Source organism: Balearica regulorum, chromosome 18, assembly GCF_011004875.1.
Source record: "Balearica regulorum gibbericeps isolate bBalReg1 chromosome 18, bBalReg1.pri, whole genome shotgun sequence".
In the NCBI taxonomy this organism is placed as follows: Eukaryota; Metazoa; Chordata; class Aves; order Gruiformes; family Gruidae; genus Balearica; species Balearica regulorum.
The window spans coordinates 8,233,035-8,253,043 of NC_046201.1; the positions used below are offsets into that span (position 1 = coordinate 8,233,035).

The 20,009-nt window shown below is 41.5% G+C and overlaps 1 protein-coding gene across 7 annotated transcripts in view; it reads left to right on the forward strand.

Annotated features, from left to right (window-relative positions):
- UNK (unk zinc finger) overlaps positions 1-20,009 on the forward strand; it is a 44,221-nt gene that overhangs the window by 5,646 nt on the left and 18,566 nt on the right. For all 7 annotated transcript variants that reach the window (XM_075771039.1, XM_075771041.1, XM_075771042.1 and 4 more), the window contains exons 2-7: positions 13,262-13,471; positions 15,139-15,315; positions 15,757-15,887; positions 16,019-16,154; positions 17,740-17,857; positions 18,841-18,925. In XM_075771039.1, coding sequence (XP_075627154.1) covers positions 13,262-13,471; positions 15,139-15,315; positions 15,757-15,887; positions 16,019-16,154; positions 17,740-17,857; positions 18,841-18,925 — 857 coding nt within the window. The remainder of the gene's footprint in view (positions 1-13,261; positions 13,472-15,138; positions 15,316-15,756; positions 15,888-16,018; positions 16,155-17,739; positions 17,858-18,840; positions 18,926-20,009) is intronic.

Genomic DNA, 20,009 nt, shown 5'->3' on the forward strand with positions numbered 1-20,009 from the left:
AATATTTTGCAGAGTGAAAAGCTTCATGTACTGCTTTGACGTTTTCAGAATTAGTTTTGGTATGGCAAGGCTTGGTATTGCAAAAATCCAAAACTCTCTGAAAGAGGAGAGGGATTCAGTCATGCAGAATTGTTCCAGCTTGGAAAATGGTTCGTTCTTTTTTTTTTTTTTTTTAATTTCAAAACAAAGTACTATGTTAATGTAAATAATACATAAACATTAGCATATAGAATAAAAATACAAAATTAAAATTAATAATTCTTTTAGAAAACCTCAGAGCTTAGAATTTCCCATTATATCATTTTTTCTCATTTTATAGGCTTATGTACTGCCTAATATTTTTTTATATTGTGTGGCTTTATTTTAAGGAAAATTCCATTGGAATTCACTTTTTAATTTTCTTTAGATCTGTTCTTTCTACTAGAATAAGGTTTTTTTTAACTTCTATGAGCAGCTGAAATGTGCAGCCTTCTTGTTACAAAGGGTCTGACCAATGTCCTCTGGAAAACCTTCCTGTGGTGCATTACAGCAGTTCTGCCTGGCTGTTTGCTGGATGTTGCTGCCCCTGTACCAACGTGGCAGGAGGGAATGTGTCAGTACATCACTTAATCACGCTTATTGTGTAGCATATTAGCATGAGCTCACTGTCACTGGTAGACTGTATTAATACACCAGGCTGTGAACTGGGGCAGCCGGAAAGCAGGTGCACGTTCCCTTCTGTTAACCCTGTTACGAAGAGCTGTAATTTCTGAGAGAAGAGCAAAATAAAGAGCTGGAACAATAACGTCTTAAATTGCTGCGTCGAGGCTCGTGAGAACCTGCTTGTCAGGACCCTGAGAGCTATGTTCGTTTTCAGAGGATGCCGAGGTGGTGTTTTGTTCCTTCCGTTAACTTTTTGCTTTTTAAAAACTTCATAAATCTTTTCGAAAGCACAAGAGACAGGGCTGAAAGAGATGGTGAGAAGTTACCTGGTCCATCCCTTTGCCCAACAGACTCACCTACATCTAAACTGTCTCTAAGAATTTTTTGTCTAAATGTCGTTGGTTTTTTTTAATATTGTGTCAGTTAGTTTCCTCCTTGACAACTCTTAAACTAGATTTTGGTGAAATCGTGGACTACAAGAGGGAGACGATCACAGAGGTTTCTATGTTATAAAGACTTTATATTCTTTATAAACTTCTTGTAACATTCTGCACAACACTTGCAAATCGGGTACAAAGTTGTTTCTGAAAGCTTTGCACAGGGCCAGCCAGCAGATCCCCCAGTGTCCTGAATTAATGAATGATTATGTGCCAGCAGGCTGTAAAGCAAGTGCAATTTCTTAGCTAGCTTTTTTCTCTACTTTATTGAGAGATAGTTTGTCTTTTGTATCAGGGCAATCAAAAATACAAAGCCTCACCAGAAGGGTACGTAGGGAGATGCTGACAGCTTGTACTTTCTCAAACTCCACCTAGTGATGACAGCCAATTTAGATACTTGTGATAATTTTCTCAGCAGTCTCTGTCTTGTGTATTTTGATCAGTGCTTCATGCAGTTAATACCAGTTTGACATTTGAAATATCAGGTGAAATGAATGTTCCCTTAAAATGAATACCAACAATTTCTTCTCTTAGCTTTGTTGCAGGCTATCTTCTGACTCACACACCTTCACCCTGCTGTAGTGTTCATTCAGGTTTAGAAGGTTATTGTTACAACAAGAAAAATTCTAGGTTTTCTTTGAAAGAAATATTTCAAGTGTTAAAGTGAAATGATGGCAATAAAAGTGCTAGCTCACTGAAATGCTTGGTGCTGGCCTGATTCTTGTCTCTTATCAGAGATGTTTAATTGAATATGGTTGTAAGACCACTGGCAAAAGAGAATCTTGTACCCAGTTCGTGGTCAGACAAGAAAAATCTTAGGCCGTCTCTAGCTGTCTGTTGGTCAAAAATTGCAAATTTCAGTAGAGCATCCTGGCTTATTAAGAACAATGGCACTGTTAATTATAGTTATGAGATTAAGATTGGATAGTTTTTTTATCATCATATGCCTAGAATTTCCTTAGATTAATAAGTAGTAATGCACATATGGAAAGGGAAATAATTTCTTGAAACTATACCTGATGAATATCTGCAAAAATCTGATTTAATTAAAGTTAACATTGTTTTACTTGTTAGCCTTCATCTTCAGCATGTCACCACAGTTCAAAAAGAAGCTGTCAGTCCACACCCAATATGCTTAGAGGTGATTTTTCTCCTCTAATTTTCAATCGACTGTGAGCTTTCATTAATAGCACTTGAATATTACCATCATAGCAGAAACAAAACCAGCAGATGCCTCAGGGCAATTGTGCAGCTTTACAGCAACAACAACAACAGAAAATATCAGTGCATTTAAAATATCTTGAGAGCGCCACCAGTTTTATTCGTGTATTGATTAGTCAAAATGGCAAATGAGAAGTTGTGGTACAGCCTGGGATTTGACTGCTTGCCCCTCACTGGAGTGCTGGTGTACATCTGGATGTCAGCGTACCTGTTTGAAGCGCAGTCTGCATGGGGTCATCTAATGATGCTTCTTTGGACCAGTATGTCTGTGCGTGTAGGACTTTTATTCTGAGGTCTGCCTGCCTTACGGAGCGTTGAAAGAGTCCACTGGGCTGTACCAGTCACGGATGAAGTCTGATTTGAGCGCTGAACGGAAAAGAAAATCGATTGAATGGTTAACATTGATTCTTCTAAATCAACCAGTAAGAGTTGGCTTTTATCTTTCTGCTGGCACATGTGTTGTGGGATGCAGGTTCATGCTTGTTAGATAATCACTGTGTTCTGTTTCAAACTCACAACAGAAAATGTCTGTTCACAAATGTAAGACTTTCCAAGGAGGCTGCTGCGAATCTGGTTGGCATTTAACCCAAGAAGAAGCAGATGCCATTTCATTTTCAAATCTGGATTGGTCTGGACGAGAGCACTATAGAGCTGTCATTTCTTGTGGAGTTTTGGTTTTCTGGTTTTGGTCCAGTGTAGACCTTCAAACAGCTCATGTACTGTCTTAAAACTGTTGTGAGTATGGGGCGCAATTATCTACAAGCTGTTTGTTAAATCATGGGGGTTCTTGATGTGGCCAGGAGAAGGAAGGTTACTGTGTTCTATTTCTGAAGCACTTCTTGTGAGACAAGATGTTGAAGGTCAGCTGCCTAAAAATGCTCACAAAAATCTGTAACTGAAACCCTGAGCTATGTAATGGCTTGTATGGAAATAATATTTTTCTGAATTAACCTTTATGAATTCTTGCATGTGGGATGTTTTGTTTTAGGAAACTAGCAGAGTGAGTAACACAAGTTTTAAAACAGCCCAGCCCTGTTCCCAGCCTTCACTAGTGTTTCTACAGTTGCTAGCCCTGGGTAGGCTTTGTTAGTGACTGAATCGATGGTGATAGAAGTACAATGTGGAAAAAGCTTTACTGGAAGCTGGAACTTTAATTTTTACAGCGCAGGACATCAGTGTATTATTCAGATCTTAATTCATTGTAGTCCAGCGCAGCAAACCTGATGCATATTCATTCCATTTGAACTCTACCTTTTGGCAGACATTTTCCACGTGTCTGAGGCTACAAACACTAACACTAGGATAAAGAAGCATCGTCTGCGTGGTCCAGTTAATATAAGACAGAAAATTTACCTGGATATAACCTGAATAAATGACCATAATAGAAAGTCTGTGGATGGATGTTTTTGCAAAGTAGTAAAATATTTAATTGCTCGTATTTAAGCACATGTTGATATACTGTGCTGACAATTAAATCAGGTATAAACCTTCAGCGGAGTACAGCTGTCTGGATGCAGCAAGTCCCAGTATTTTCATTGAAACAGTTAGGCTCAACCCACATGTTATTGAAAAATAATTATTTCAATATGATCCTGTTTATGATTCATAGACTCGGCACTTACAGGTGCTGTAGGGAAGGATTAATGGCAGCTAAATAGTTTGTAAAGCAGAAACCAAGCCGCAGAGCGAGGAGGGTTGTCTCGATTGGGGGCAATCCGTGTTTGAAAACAGCGAGGTGTACTTTAGGCACAGCTGTGTTGTTTGCATAAACCAGCAGTGTCAAATCAAAAATATGTCACTTAAACTTGGAAGAAATTGGCTGTGTTTTTAAAACATTGCATGAACTGTCTAAATGCTTAGTTAGTTTTGAGGTCGTGTCAAGTAATACATATTCATGGCCAACTAATTTGGGGGGAAAAAAAAAAAAGAGATCAAACTGAAGGAAATGTAAATGTAAACTCAAGTGCTTTATGTGGAGTTCTGGATCTTGCTGAATGGCTTTTAAGGAAACATCTCTGAAATGTAGCGCAGTTAAATGTTTGCATATGCCCGTGCTTGGATTGTTTTAATTAAGAAGGTGAAAGCTCTGTGCAAACAAACACTTGTGTTTAAAATGGTTTTTATTGGTATGGCATGGTCATATATGTTTCATGATCCACTGACACAACAAGTTTATGCTTTTTAAAGGGAGCATGCTGCCAAAAAATTGACTCAAGTAGTTTTATTCGTCGGGTTTGAATGACACAACTCGATGTATGCCAAGCCTAAGGGATGCAGAGCTCGAGGGAAGTCTGAACAAGCACCTCTTTCCCCTGGCACCCGCAGCCTGTAACACAATTGTAAGTCAGTGGAGCTTGTGTCTTGGCTGTTCGCAAATGCGATAAATGTTCGTTTTATTGAGTTAACTCTGAGGTGAAAGCCTCGATTTTCTTTCCTCATCAAGACAGAGCGTTGGTGAGCTACTTAGCTACAACATGGTATTTCTCTCAAAACAAAGCCATTTTTGCTATAACTGCGGAAACCAAACAATGTTTTGCCTGAAACTGGTACAAGGCTGTCTGCCCGTGATGGGCTGGCACCATGCTGTAGTGTCTCTCTTTGTTTTGCCTTAGTTTTTCAGTGTAGACAAGACACAACTGTTTGTATCTAGCATTTTTCTTTTCATTAAAAAATGTCCCGATCGTTTCTGTTGGTTGCCAGCACGTGTTATTTTTAGCATGGACTTTTGCAGTCGCTCAGTTCAAGTTCTTATCTCTAAAGTACGGGTTGTAGATAGTTCTTTCCTCGCGGCGGAATCAAATTAGTTGCATTGTTGTCTACCCCATGATCTGCTTTGAAATCCAGAAATAGTTACAGTAGTGATCAGGTTACTCTTGACTATGACTGTTGTATTTGTTGGTGTGTTATCCTTATTTTCTGTAATCTAGCAGTTTGTGCTTTAGCTTCTGCAGTACACGCTATCCTTTAGCATTTATTTGGAAGCTTCCAGCTCAATTTTACTTGCTACATCGATCAGATGCCTGGAAAAAGGAAAACTTGTGCGTGCTGCCTACCTATTTCTGTAGTGAAAAGCAGGGGAGCTGTGGGCTATGGATGTGAGCAGTTGTTTTTTTTGATCGCTAAGGTACACAATGAGTTATATGAACTCTGAAAACAACAAAAAAAACCCCCTCCACAACCAAACAAGCTCAACTCCATGCATCTGTAATAAGTCTCTCGGACTCTCACTTTCTTTATTTGCCCTTAGACTGACATTATTGTCAAGCTCTAATGGAGAAAAGGAAATCTAACAGCTTTAAAATCACACGGTGCTGTCTGCTGTGTGACCTTTTTCCAGTTGATGGTTCAATTTATTTAGGTGATAAAGAAAACACCGAGGCATGTGAAGTCTATCTTCTTGACAGATGTGAGCTTACTGAAACTTTTTCCTCATCCTTTTCTCCTCCTCCCCCCATTCACAGTCAGCCTTTTGTTTTTATAAAGCGATCCATATATTTTTCTTTGAGGTTTAAATGCTTTCTAATCTTTTCAAGACTTACAAAACTGCACCTGGCTGTTAAGGGTATGGAAGGGCAGATAGATTGATAGTTGTTGAGATGTACTGAGAGAAACACGTTTGCATTTTGTGTCAAGCGATGCATGGTGTATTCAAAAGCTCTTCTTGATCTGAAGTGTGAGGATTTGGTCAGATCTGAGGTTATTTAGGAAAAATACCATTAAATATGGAAAATAAGGAAATATCCAATAGTGGTAAGTCACAGTAACTGATAAGTTCTGACCAGGTTCTATCAGTAATCCTTTTCTTGAAATCTTGATGAAAACCTTCAAGATTGTTGCTGAAAGTGTTTGTTACTGTTTGATATTCAGCAGTCATTTGTGTGAGGCTCTGTTTCAATATTAGATTACATCTACCAGTAAATAAAAAATATTGTTTATTGAAACAAACTTGTCTTTACTGCTTTTATTAGAAGGATGCTGGACATTTCCTTGCAGATGTTTAGGCAGGCTGTAAACCAGGCTGCTGGTAGTCTGTAGCTGTTGGTTGAGGGATTTGGTTGCCTATGAAGTTAGGTTGTTTTTTCACCTTTTTTTTTTTTTTTTTCTGTCTCCCAAATCCCAAGAAATGTTGAGAGTCGAAGGCTATATTCCCTGTTAGGAAGCTGGCTTTGCATTGAAATGCCAGCATTTCCTAAGATGCCTGGGAATGCTGTTATCAGACCCGTTCTCTGAAAGGGTTTGGACTCTGGGGTGAGTGAAAGCAGTAAAAGCCCCAAGGTAGGTAACCTGCCCAACCCCTCACTGCATCGAGGGATTCCTTAAAAAGCCAAGCCTCCTAGTAGCCGTGTTGATGTGCCGAGAGATATGTAAGGGTGTTACAGGGAATTGCCAATGCAGAGAAATTCAATAGCTGTTCCAGAATATCCATTCTGGACTAATTACTTTGGAATGATGCTAGTCTTTAAATCCCCCCCCTTTTTTTTATCTTCTTTTTTCTGGAATATCTTCTTTGCCCTAAGAGCAAAAGCTCCTGAGCAATGTCAGAGCTGCATATCATGGGTTTTTTTCTATCAGTAATGATATGTTAAATGAAAGGTGCATTAGTAGGATTTTTATTGAGTATCCTGTTGGAAAAAGTAGATTCTGTCATGCACCACTGACTCATTTCTATTGGAATACCACAGTTCAGTAAAAGAAAATAATTGAGTCATGGGTTTCTTACTTAAAGTGTGTCTGATATCATCTTTTGCAATAAAATTTTATGAGGGTGAAATGAATTTAGAGAGCTGATTAAATATGGACAGCTCTTCCTCTTGTGTTGGGGTGGCTCTTTAAGCTTAAGAAGGAAGTAGCAGTTTTGAAAATATTTTCAATAGATAAGCATTTTTGATATAGAAACATCTATATCAATGATTAGATATTTTTCTCCTGGGTTTTGCAATGCTGTCTGCTTTGCAGGCAGTAAGCATACCCTGGTTTACTTCAGATAATTTTATCTGTGTTAGCTCAAACCACTAATTTAAACTTCAAAGCTAAGCTAGTGATTTTTTAAATTTTTTTTTTTTTTCCCCTAAACTGGATTAAGAAAACTTTCTCCAGCCTGCTGTCTGGACAGATCAGTGCCAATAGGAGCTTCCAGCAAAGGAAAGCTGATGAGCAGCTGAGAGCAGTGACCTCTGTCATTGAGACTGCAATATTCAGGAAGGATGTCTGTCTGCAAGCGAGGTGAACTGGGACCACCTGAAACTACACAAAGAGGTCCGTGGCCTCATGCAGTCCTGTCTGAAACAGCAGGACCTGACTGATAAAAAAGTGCCAGCAAAACCCCCCAGCATTCCCAGGTGCTTTTATGCCGATGAAATTAAATCTTTGCCGGTGTGATCCTTAGCTGAGAGAAGACACAGGGCTAAAATAAATGGTAATGGCAGACGAGCATTTTCTTCCTGATATCTAAAATCTTATCAGGAACTTAAGCCTTGATTTAAAAAAAGACACCCCACACAACCAAACACTTTATTTGCAGATCTCTTGGTTAGCTTTGCCTCTGTGGGCTCTTTTGGACAGTAGTTAGTGCTAAGAATCTTTATACAGTCCTGAACTAGTAATTCCTAATATTAATGCTGATAATGCAGTGAAGTGTCTGTACCAGGCTGGACTTTCCAGAAAGGATTGGACCCTGCGCTGTCTGAACGTGGCCTGGGCTACCTTCTCTGGGTTAGTTTCTTGTGACCGAGGAGCAGCTGCAGGGATGGAGCCCCTCTGACAGCGGCCAGGGCGTTGAGCGGGGACCTGCCCGCTGGTGTAAAAGATGTCTGTAGGTTGTGCTGGTCTAACACCAGGTAAACAGCACTGGCACCAGTCACTTACGTGTGCCTTTACTAAGGGTGCTCTAGCATAGTTTCATGGGTGTAAACGCACACCCACATATGTGCAAAATCCAGACGACAGTGTTGTTACATCTTGCTGTTGTCCTACATTTACAGTGTCTTAGTCTGGATTAGCCAAACAATTATCTATTGGTTTTCTCTCTGGTGTCGTAGTGCTGCAGAAGAGTCAGATCCTGTTTATGAGCCTCCGCGCTCTCTTTGGGCCCGAAAGGAATTTTGGCAGAAAGGGGATTGACTAGGAGGAGCAAGGAGGACTGCAAAGGAGAGGAGCTCGTCTTGCGGCCTATGTAAAGATTTCAAATAGCACTGGGGGTGTCAAGCAAAGGAGGTCCCGACGTTGCATTATGGGAGCAACAACGGTTTGGAAGAGTTGGTTTTAATCCTTTTGTTTCCATGCTTCTCAGTATTGTTTCTCTCCCCAGTCTTTCCGACCCCTCTATTACAAAGCAGAGGCTTCTCTCTTGGCGTCAGTGTGTGTCTTCCAGTGACTTCAGGGAGTTTTGGGTAAGGCTTTTAATGAGGAATTCAGAGCTCAGCTGTCTTTGTGCACTACAAGCACATTTTCCCGAATTGAGCTCACCACTGCATGTGTGATGTATGTCAAGTTTGGCAGGACGTTTCCAGCCCTGGAATGTGGTACGGATGCAGGTATTCTCCTGTTCTGAGCTGCTTGAGCGCACCGGGTGCAAACAGAGCCAAACCAGTAAAGCTGCAGCAAAGCAAGACATCTCTGCAGCAGCAGGCAACAAATGTGACCAGGACAAGTTTGCAAGTGTTGAGTGTAAAAATGAAGCTTCTAGGTTAGAGTTTCTTCTTGGTTTCTTTTTTTCTTTTCCTCCTTCTTTGTAGGTTCAATTTTTTTTAAATTTTTTTTTTGTGGTGGTGTTTGGAAGTACAATGTTTGGGGTTTTGTTTTTGTTTTGGTTGTTTTGTTGTTGGTTTTGGTTTTTGTTTTTTTTTGTTTTTAATTTTTTTCCCTCTCATCCTGCTCCTCTTTTCTTCCTGCAGCTCCCAAAGCAGGTTGCTGCTCAGTCCTTCCAGGGCAGAGGGGGAACTAGCTGCAATTACTAGCTGCAGATGTAAACACTTGCTGCCCTGGAGAGTTGATCTGCTACTAGCAATTAAAGACAGTAAGCAGTTCCCCTGCTAGTGTAAATTCTTGCAGAGAGCAATTACTGCCCCTTCCCACATCCCACCCCAGAGGAAGTGTAATTTCAGCGAAGTAGCATTGTTTTTTTCTTAATACTTTGCAGCTCCTGTGGGAGTTCCCAAAGCTAGTCTGAGAACCTCTCCTCTTGTCTTCCTAGTGAAATAAGCTTTCATTTCCAGTAGCATCCATCCTGTTCGGCAGCGAGTTCAGTTCAGCCTGGGGACTTTGATCTGCATTGTTCTGGCTGGTCTTGTCGCATTTGTTTATAACTGCATTTGTCTTTGTTTAGTAGGACTCGTAAATGATAACATTTCCTCCAGGAATTCTGGTGTTGATGTTAGTGTAGTATCAGAAGACGACCATGCTATGTGCTCTCTACTTCTTAAAAAATTATATGGATTTGAAAATAGCATATACACGCATGCCAAAGAAAGTGCATGTAAAGTAGACCAACACAGAATGATTAGTTTCATGTTGCTGCTGTTGTTTGGTTCTTTTTAAATAAATATAGAAGTAATGCCTATATAAAATGGGGGTAATAATTCCGCTCATCGCGTGGGGGCTGTAGAGTTTCCTGAGAACTTTAGAGAAGAGTTGAGAAATGCAAGTTATCATTGCTCGATTTCCTCTTCCTGTACAGACCCAGCATTTGGCTGACATGCTGTGAAACACGTACCAATTATCAACATGTTTTCAGTTTCAAGAGCTGTTCAAAAATTCCTTTTCTCAGCTGTTCTGGGAAAAAATTTATAGAGACCATTGACACCAGAAGCATCTGTCATGACATTGTTTTCTGTGTTTCTGTTTAGAGCCTTTGCAGAGGGGTTACTGAAATATTAACAGCTTTCTGCTTTGTGAGCCATCACGTTGCGGTAGTGCGGTCTGTGTATCCTTTCTATGTTCCCAAAACACATGTGGTTTAGATGCCTTTCATATATTTTAATACAAAGTGGCTGGTTGAGTGGTCCGTGTTCTCCCAGAGGAGCCAAAACTCACTTCATGGATCAAGAAAATATAGAGCTGTAAGGCAATTTACCATTCAGGCTATTGAGTAGGAGGGTGATTTAAAATGTTGTAGTGGCTTGAAAAAAAGAAAAACCCAAAGCAGTGATTGAAAGGCTTGAAATGACTGAGTTAATGTGACAACTCTCCTTTTCCTCTGTTGGGCCTATTGCAGAGGTGATCATGCACAGTTAATGTGTTGTGTGGAGCTCATGGTACCTGTTTGCAGGACTTGCTTTGAAATTAAGAGTGAGAGATCATTTATTTAATAGACAGCATTAAAGAATGAGTTTCTGATGAAGCAAGTTAGGTGTTAAACACTTTTCAGGTGAACCATTTACTTATGTAATTATCTCTCATTTCCACTATAATAAATGTTTCTCCAGGGAGTTTAGCCAATCATGAAATGCAATTAATTTTCAAATGCTCTTCAGCAACAATTGACACTCCAGAGACCAAACTCCCTAGTCAGTGTGTACAGTTTTAAACTCTCCTGCTGAAGGGAAGTGTTTTTTCAGCTGGGTTGATCATGCAGTTATTAAATTTTAGGGGTTTTAACAGTGTTTCATACATGCCGATCACTACAGGTCTGGAGTGCTGGGCTTGATGCCCAAGTTGTGTAGGCCTGGTATCTCCCCTTAGTTTCCAGAGCATTGGAGAGGTTCAGGATGCTGTTCTTCAAATTAAGCCCAGGACTCACTTTACTGAAGATGGAGGAGTTTAAATGCTCTTGGTTTCTGTTGCCGACGCAGATTGCTGTATGACACTGGCCAGGGCACGTAGCCAGCTGTTTTGCAGTTTCTCCATATGTAAAATGGGAGTAACATAAACCTCATGTCTCTGAGGTGTACATAGAGACGTATGGGTGGAAGGTGACTGCATAGTATCTCTGGATGGCAGTCTAAGTATCATGCTGCTTAAGTTTACTTAATTCACTTTCTAACCTAAATGTTGTTACAGTCACTTTTGTTCTAAGTCTTATTAGCGTGCTGATAAGATAAAATAATCTGTGGAATTCCACCTTTGACAACTGTACTTGGTTCAACAGCTTAGAAAGCTTTTCAAGAACGGATTAATTTTATTGTGGCATTCAGTTTTCAGATGAATTGCTGCTGTGGTTGGAGTGGGGATCTCCATTTGAATGGAGCCGGCTTTTTAAAAGTGAAAAGGAACAAAGTGATGTTGTTAGCCCTCACCTACTCCAGACAGACCTGTTTCTGCACGCTGGCTCAGGTTTTTCTGACGTTAAGCCTTGGGCCCCAATGCAGATACTGTTCAGCCACGCTGGATTGCAGGGGACAGATGGGCTTGCGTTGAAAAGGGCTTACAGCGGCTGCGGAGGCTCTGCAGCCCCGAGCGTTCGCGGATCTGAAGCAGTGGAATCTGCAAGTCTCGCGTATTTGGAGGCTGAAGAGGAGGAAGAGCTCTTATCCTTTCATGCTTGCAAAATCCAATGTAGGAAAGCTCTTGCCAGTGATACTCTCTCTTCACAGCAAACAAATAAAACCACTTTGGTTGAATTTGTGCATTTTCCTGAGGCTTTCTCTTCAGCCAGGGGTAAAGAGGAAAGGAGGCTTTATTTACAGATGTTGCCTTCAGAATGAATCTAGCATGATGATATTATCTGCAAATACATCTTTGGGCATCAGACATCTTTCCATTTATTTAGAAACACGATAGAAAGATCATCTGATATGGGAATGAATACTTGACAAATTCTTATACTCTATTTTATTGCTTCAGAGTACATATGCAGTTTAAAGTGAGTCCATATCTGCTGTTATATCATCCTGTTGCTTCCAGCAGAATGCTAGCACTTTTATTTTGATCGACAAATTTTGTCAGTCGCTGTTTAACGTGATCTCTAAATGTAACAGACCAGAACGTGGCTTGTTGTGGGAGGCGGTTACCCCCATGTCTGCCTGCTCCGGGCTGTCTGTGCTGGTCTTGGAGGTGTCTCTGAGACCAAACCTGGTGGGATTTGGGTCTGAGCTACTCGAACTGTTCATATGTCCCCTATAAATACAGGGCAGCCAGCGGGTTTCAGGCAGCGTGGATTTTGTAAGCACCTACACACAGATCACAGTCAGATCATTATGTTGATCTAAACCATTTTGTAATCCTCTACAATCTGGGTTTAGAGACTGTTATTAGTGTCACAAATAAAAGCTTGTGACTTCTTTAGTTCTCGGGATAAAAGACGACAAGTACTTTCAGAGAATTACATATTAAAAATAAAGCGACATGAACATGCAGGAGTTTGAGGATAGTTATCCCGCTTTTCAAGACTGAATCCTGAAATCACAAGATTGCAAGAGAGAAATTGATTAATTTTAATTTCATAGTCGACCATGTACTGAAGAAGCCGAGTTAAATCAGTAGGACAAGGCATGAAAGAGTCTTTTAAAAATATTTCTCAGTAACTTGAAGCTTTAAACATGGCTACAGAGAAGTGTATTTTACTTGGGTTTGGGGGTTTTTAATGTGGGGTTTGTTGTTTTGTTTTTTTGGTTTTTTTACTGAACATCTATCTTTTAGGAAGGAAACCCCTTTTTGCCCAGATAGGTCTCAAATTTAGAGATAGAAAGGTACTTAAGAGATCTATTTTTCTCACAAACTATTTTCTAAGCTCATGAAAAGCCTCTTCAAAGTGATACCAAAGGCACAATAGAGAGTGATTTCAGCTATCCTTAGCATTCGTGTTTGTGTTAACTGGCCTGGTAACTCCTGTCTTCCCATTGCAGACAACCAGCAGCTTCCAGCTGCCATTATTGAGAGCGAAAGCAGGGGAGGGTGCGGGAAGGACAGCAGGCATCTCTCTGATGGATGTGGCTTGGTTTGCCCTGGACTCTGCAGGGTGATTAGATACTGCCTCTGAGCAGCATCCTGGTCCTAATCTCCTGCTGTTGGATTTCTGCCTGCAGTTACCTGAAGGAGTTCCGCACGGAGCAGTGCCCTCTTTTCGTGCAGCACAAGTGCACTCAGCACCGGCCCTACACTTGCTTCCACTGGCACTTTGTCAACCAGCGTCGTCGCAGATCTATTCGCCGCCGGGATGGTACATTTAACTACAGCCCTGACATTTACTGTACCAAGTATGACGAGACCACAGGAATCTGCCCAGAAGGAGATGAGTAAGTGAAGACTGCACCCTGCTTTTCAGGCATTAGGCTTTTGGGATCAGTCCAGGCGATGATTCCAGCCGGTTCTTGTAGAGATGAGGCAAGTCAGCAGTAAAGCTGCTTTGTAACATACGTAACATGCGAACAGATGTAAAAACTGTAATAGCGGCCCGTGTGCTCCAGGCCTGCTGCAGAGATGTACTAAGGGTGACTTAGATGGGAAATCGGCTCTCGCATCGTTTGCTGTCCTCGTGAGCCATGGCGTCTTAGGTAAAATTGAGGTGTGAAAAACAGCTTGCTGATGAATGTACTGAGAGAGACTCTGTTCCCCTAAGTCCCTGACTGTCAAATAATGGCTCTTGCTCACTAGCAGAGTAGCTTAGTTTTTAATGGATTGCTGAAAGAGGAGGAGCTTTGTCCTCTAGTCTGCCCCCCGAATTATCTATCCCCAGCTTTTTAAATCATATCGGTTACTTGCCAGTTTATTTTGTCTTCCTGAACTTTTAAGAAGCCAGCAGGGAAATGACAGGTACCCAGAATAAGGCAACATGAGGAAGAGTTTGTTTTATTGGGTCTTCTCTTTCCGTGACTGTGGTAAGTTTAGCTGGTGCAGAGATGTAAATGTTTCTGCTGTGCATGTGGCAGACCCCAGCAATTAAAGGGTTAACTCAGTAATATAACTTTAGCCACATGACAGATATGGAAGAATAAATAGCCTAGCCAAACTGTGTTCAAATATAGGGAGAGTTTTATATAGAGATGCTACAGAAAGATGGAATTCTAGTTCCCTTTCATGGTGCCAGTATAAACACACACAGAAAAATGCTATTTATCAGGAAAACAGTATTTTTTTTTTTTTTTTTTTTACCCGATTAAGTAAAGATCTTGTGACTACAGCAGAATAGAGTAATCCCCTAGCCTGAGGCCTCAATTTCAATAGTTTCTTCCTTGTTAGAAGAGAACTGGCAGGGACTGGAAGTAAGATATTTAGGGGCTTTGGCTTCTAGATCACTGTTTCATACCTGGTTCAAACTCAGTGAATGAAAACTGTTGCCATCTCAGAAGTCTTTGTATTTATAGCTTGGTGCTGCAACATCTAAACTTTACCTATTCCATATTGTTGTTCTTATTTTATTTCTCATTTCTCAGTGTAGATTGTTCTTTTTCTGCCTAAGAGGGGAAACAAAAGTTAAAATGGTAGTATTGTGATTCTCCTTTCTTGTCCCGTGCTCTGCATAAAGGATGCATCTGGCTCTAGATAGTGTCACAGCCCTGTAGGAGTACATCAGCAGGAAACAGTAACAGCACGAAGTCTAGATGGGCTGCCGAGGAAATGGTATGTGCCATGTGATGTCCCTTCAATCATGGCTAGTATATCAGAACGCCTTGACAGTGTCCTTGCTCTTTTCCAGATCCCTGCAGTCACTAGACTAGACTAGTAAGATGCTGCTGGCTTAATAATCCAGTTGTCTTTTTGGGAGGGAAACTATTATATACTATGTAGTGACAGGTTTAGGGATTCTGTGTAGCTTTGGAAGGCCCCACTTAAGAGAAGGGCCAGGCTTAGCAAAGGTGTTTGTCAGCTGCAGCATCCTGTATCGGCAGTATGTCTTCGGGTGGTATTGAGTCCCTCACCTGCGTGACTAAACTTTGGCTGTTCTTCCCCTCCTGTACTTCAGGTGTCCCTTCTTGCATAGAACTACTGGAGACACGGAGAGAAGGTATCACTTGCGCTACTACAAAACTGGAATCTGCATTCATGAGACAGACTCCAAGGGAAACTGCACGAAGAACGGAGTCCACTGTGCGTTCGCACATGGGCCCCATGACTTACGCTCTCCGGTGTATGACATCAGGTTAGTAGAGGCTGGGGCTGTGTATAAAAAGTGTAATTTGTGGACCCAGATAAAAAGTTAGATGATGGAAGGACAGTACTACTTCAGTGTGAAATGCTTAGTGATGGTGATAAATCCCTTCCTAATAAGGCAAATCTACAAAATCTCCAGGAAGGATACTAAAAATGGAGGGAGAGAGCACACTTTAAACTAGTTGTGTTGTGGTTTGGAGTCTGATGGGGGGGGGGGTGTCAAAATAATGCATCTGGAATTCCCAGGGAATGAAGAACATGTATTGCAGTTGCTGTTCAACTAAAGACATTCTGACAAAAAAATGCATGAATGAAATGCACCCGCTTTTTTTTTTTTTTTTTTTACCATGTTCCTGTATGTCAGTTTTTATACACATTTATGACTCTTCAAATGCTCAGTCTGTATGTTCATTTAACTCTGCCCATGAAGGGAGCTTCAGGCGATGGAGGCTTTGCAGAATGGTCAGACTACATCAGAAGGTGGCATAGAGGGTCAGTCTGCAGTCGCTGCTAGCCATGCTATGATAGAGAAAATACTCAGTGAGGAGCCAAGGTGGCAAGGTGAGTGTCTCTTAGGGTCTGTGGGGGCTTGGAAAGTCTGGTGTTTGTGAAGTACACGCTCCTGTCAAAAACTTCTGCATAGTAAATGCAGATCGTGGTGATTTCCCACTAACTGGTTGCTTCTTTTGCAGATACAACGTATGTGTTGGGAAATTACAAGACAGAGCAATGTAAGAAACCTCCCCGTCTCTGTCGCCAGGGTTATGCCTGTCCCTACTACCACAATAGCAAAGACAGAAGAAGAAGCCCAAGAAAACACAAATACAGGTACAGTGGTCTGGGATATTCTATTCCCCAGCTGAGTGGTGAGGTGTAGTAGAAATCTGTAATGAAGGTTGTAGGTTTTTGTCCACTAGATAGTTTTTTTTTTTTTTAGTGCGTCTCCAAGGCCTGTACTGACAGATGTGACGGACTGTTACTTCTGCCTTGGAGACAGGATAACAAACTAAAGGAGTTTTGCTGCATATAGGAACTAGTATCTCTAATAAATTAGTGTTGCTAAATCACGTTACAACTCTGGTTTTATGGCAAACAGAACCTGTGTCTGGCTTCCTCTTACTGTACAGACTCCTGCTTTAGAAAACAGTGCAGGAAAAAGAAAACAAAAGAAAGTTTTAATCGCCATCTAGAAACAAGCTCACACAGCAGTGTTTTCATGGTAAAAGATTCAGAATCATCACGCTGCTTGTTGTGTGTGCCTGGTGATGGGGATCATGAGGCGCAGTGTGACCAGTACTGTAGCTGGACATGCATTCCTAACCAGCTGCTAAAGATCGTGCTTTTGAGGCACCAGGGTGTTCTCGTCACTCAGCTGTTGCTGGATTTTTCAGTGTACCGCGTCTCCCCGAACGCATTTCATCCAAGTTATAGGCCCTCATTTCCTCCAACACAACAGAGCTTTTGTTGTGGTCTCAGTGGGGCTTTTCCTTAGTTCCTTTTTGAAAAACATAAGAGCAGACCAGACAGCCAGGAGAGAAAACGCCATGGATATTCTCACTTCCCTTCCCCACCCCCAGCATTCACAGAAATTTTTGAATCAGCACTGAAATCCTGTATTACAAAATTTAAATAAATATAAATCAAAGGAGAGTTAATCCCAACGCCTTCAGGAGAAACAGAAATGCTAAGCCAGTCTTCAGGCAGCAGCTGTGTGCTTTCTGCCCCTGCCTGGGCCCTTGGGGAAGGGAAGAGGTGAAAGCTTCTCCCCTCCTGATCCTCACTCACTTCTATGTTGCTTTCCCCACCCCCAGCTGATGTGGCTGCCTTTCATGCAGGCGTCTGCTGCTGCTATCTGCTTCCCTCTGCTGTTGTTTGAGGGAATGGTTAAGAGCATAAAGAGCAGGGGAAGTAGGTCACAACCAAAAATTCAGAACCGGGAAAAAGAACTGCTCCTGGCTGGGAGAAAGAAAATGGACTTGCCTTTTCCCCAGTGGCCTGACTCAGCCTCTTTTCCACATGGCTATCCTCTAACCCTGGAAACGTACCACTGTAAGGGTATTATGTGTTTTAGGATTAGCCAATTAACTTATTAGCTTTCTATGAATGTACAGTTCCAAAACAGAAACCAGACCCAGCATCTCTGATGCTAATCACATCAGCTGCTAATATTGTTATGTTGGTTCAGGTTGTATTTGGTTTCAGATGGAGAGCTAAGCAACGTTTCTTTCATTGAGAAATTGGAAAAGGGGGAAGAAGATGCAATGGCAGCAGGGTGGGGGCTGGGGAAGCAGCAGCCAGCCAAACAGATTGTACAGCTGAGGGTGGGCAGCCAAACCTGCCTCCCGATTGAGGAAGCAAAGCTCAAAGCACATTTGTGGGTCTGATGCATTCTCCTGCTACCTTATTTACACAGATCTTCACCATGTCCCAGCGTGAAACATGGAGACGAGTGGGGAGATCCCAGTAAGTGTGAAAATGGAGACTCATGTCAATACTGCCACACTCGCACAGAACAGCAGTTCCATCCAGAGGTACAGTAACCTGCTTGATCTGTTTGGTAGCTGGCTAGAAAAGCAAAAGCATTCTAGGCTTGTGAAGTATGCTGGTGTGCCAGCTGGGAGAGTATGAGGGCTGCTTGTGGTGTGGTCCTGGGATACAGAGAAAACTGCAGGTTGGAAGTAAGCTGAAATTCAGCTGCTTGAAAGGGGTGCCTTTTCGTTAGGTAGACCAGGAGGTAAGAAGAGTAGGGGGAAGAAAGTGTAAGAGCAGTCTCGTGTATGGGGGTCCTTTTGAAAGCATGGTGTGGGTTTGCAGGTGAGCGTACAGCATCTGTTTCCTTGAGGGAAAAATTCTTGGTTGATGACGGTTGCACTAAACCATAGATACCCCGGAACTGGTGCTAAAAACCACCAAGCTTTTAGTTGTGAGCATGCCCAGAGCATTCCAGTACCCTTACAGAAAGTGCAATTAAGACCTTGTCCTAGTCTGCTTCATGTTATGGTGTTGAAAAGCTCTGCTGGGCCTGTATCGGCAAAGTAAGCATTGTCACCGCCTGTCAAACTGGGGGGAATGGGAATAATCCATTTCCCACGGTCACTGTCAATGGTTTGTTATTTTCCTTGCAAACCTGTGGCTGTAGCGTTCTGTGCTGTCAACTACTTCCTACCTTTTACTGTTTGTAATATCCGTGGAGCTCCCAGTGAGACTGAGGGACTTAATGGCAAATGGTGACCTTTGGGTGAGCTGATGTGTGATGGGTTGATCTTTGGGTGAGCTCTAGCTGTGATGGGCATATTTTGGTGTTTCTGGAACTGTAGTTGGTTTTCCTTTCTTTGAAGCAAAGAACTGAAATGGTTGCCCTGAACTCTGCTTGCCTTCGTGTTTTTATCTGTGTTTCTATCTTGCCGTCAGGTCTCTTCATAGTACTTTTGTACCTGGGCTGCTGGTCACTGTTTTTCCTGTTCATGTCTGGGTTTTTTGTTTTGTTTTGGTTTTGTTTTTTTCCCATCCTTAGATCTACAGATCCACCAAGTGCAATGATATGCAGCAGTCTGGCAGCTGTCCCCGAGGACCCTTCTGTGCCTTTGCACATGTAGAACGTACGTGGACTGCTTCTCTATATTTCATAGATATTAAAGCTATGAAGAGCTTCTGGCCAAAATAATTTAAAATATAGGGCCGCTAAACTAGAGCTGCTGTGAAAGATTTTCAAAAACGAACTATAAACTTTGATAATTCCTCTAAAACTGTGCTGGTGTGGGAGGTGTTGGCAGAGCTGAAGGCAGTAGGTAGTCTGTAGGACTCGGCCCTTAGCTCTCACCACACTGTCTCTTGAAGTATCTCTCTCGCTCGCTCAGTTCTCTGTATGTCAGTTTAGGAGAACTGGAACAGAGAGAGCTGCTTCATTTCTGCACGTGGATGAATTTTACCTAGCTAAGTTGCAAAGTGTTGTATTTAAAAAAAAAAAAAAGATGGTAAAATTGCGAGTTAAAGATAATGTATTGATCCATTTTAAATTCTAATTTACTATTTAAGAAGTTTTACTTAGAGTTTTAATCTTTAAGTCATGTTGGAGAAGGAAAATACGCAGCTTTTTTGCCTGCTTTTCCTCAAATCCTCCTTTCTTGCTAGCTCTCTGATTTATAGGGCATTATTTAAATCCTCATTTTCATCTTCCATAAACTAGTGATGCTGTTTTGGTCTAGGGAGTTCTATATTCAGGTGGTACTAACATTCATAAAGAAATGGTTAGCTCCTGGTCCTATGGCTCCTACTCAAGTTTCTGCACTCCAGTCTTGCTGTTGAATTTGCAGCAATTAGAGCAGGTTACTCAGAAGCCAATAGATTAGTTCTGATACTGACTCACTACATGGCCTTGAGCAAATCTCTTTGTTATTTGATTATCCTTTGTAAATGATGGAATTAGTAATTGCTGCCTTTTGACAAGGAATGGTGAGAGTAAATTCCCTACAGGTTGTACAGTTCCTTTTATAGGAAACCTTGTCGACAAGCAGTAATTATAGCTAGAGCTGTGGGCTATAATGGCCCAAAACACAGTAGTGTAACTACACAGTATGATCCAGCAAGATTGAAGAGAGAATCCAGTCTTGATAGAGAAACTGTGTTTAGCAAACTCCCTTGTGTACAGCATAGTATTTTTGTTTAGGAGATGCCTTATTCCTA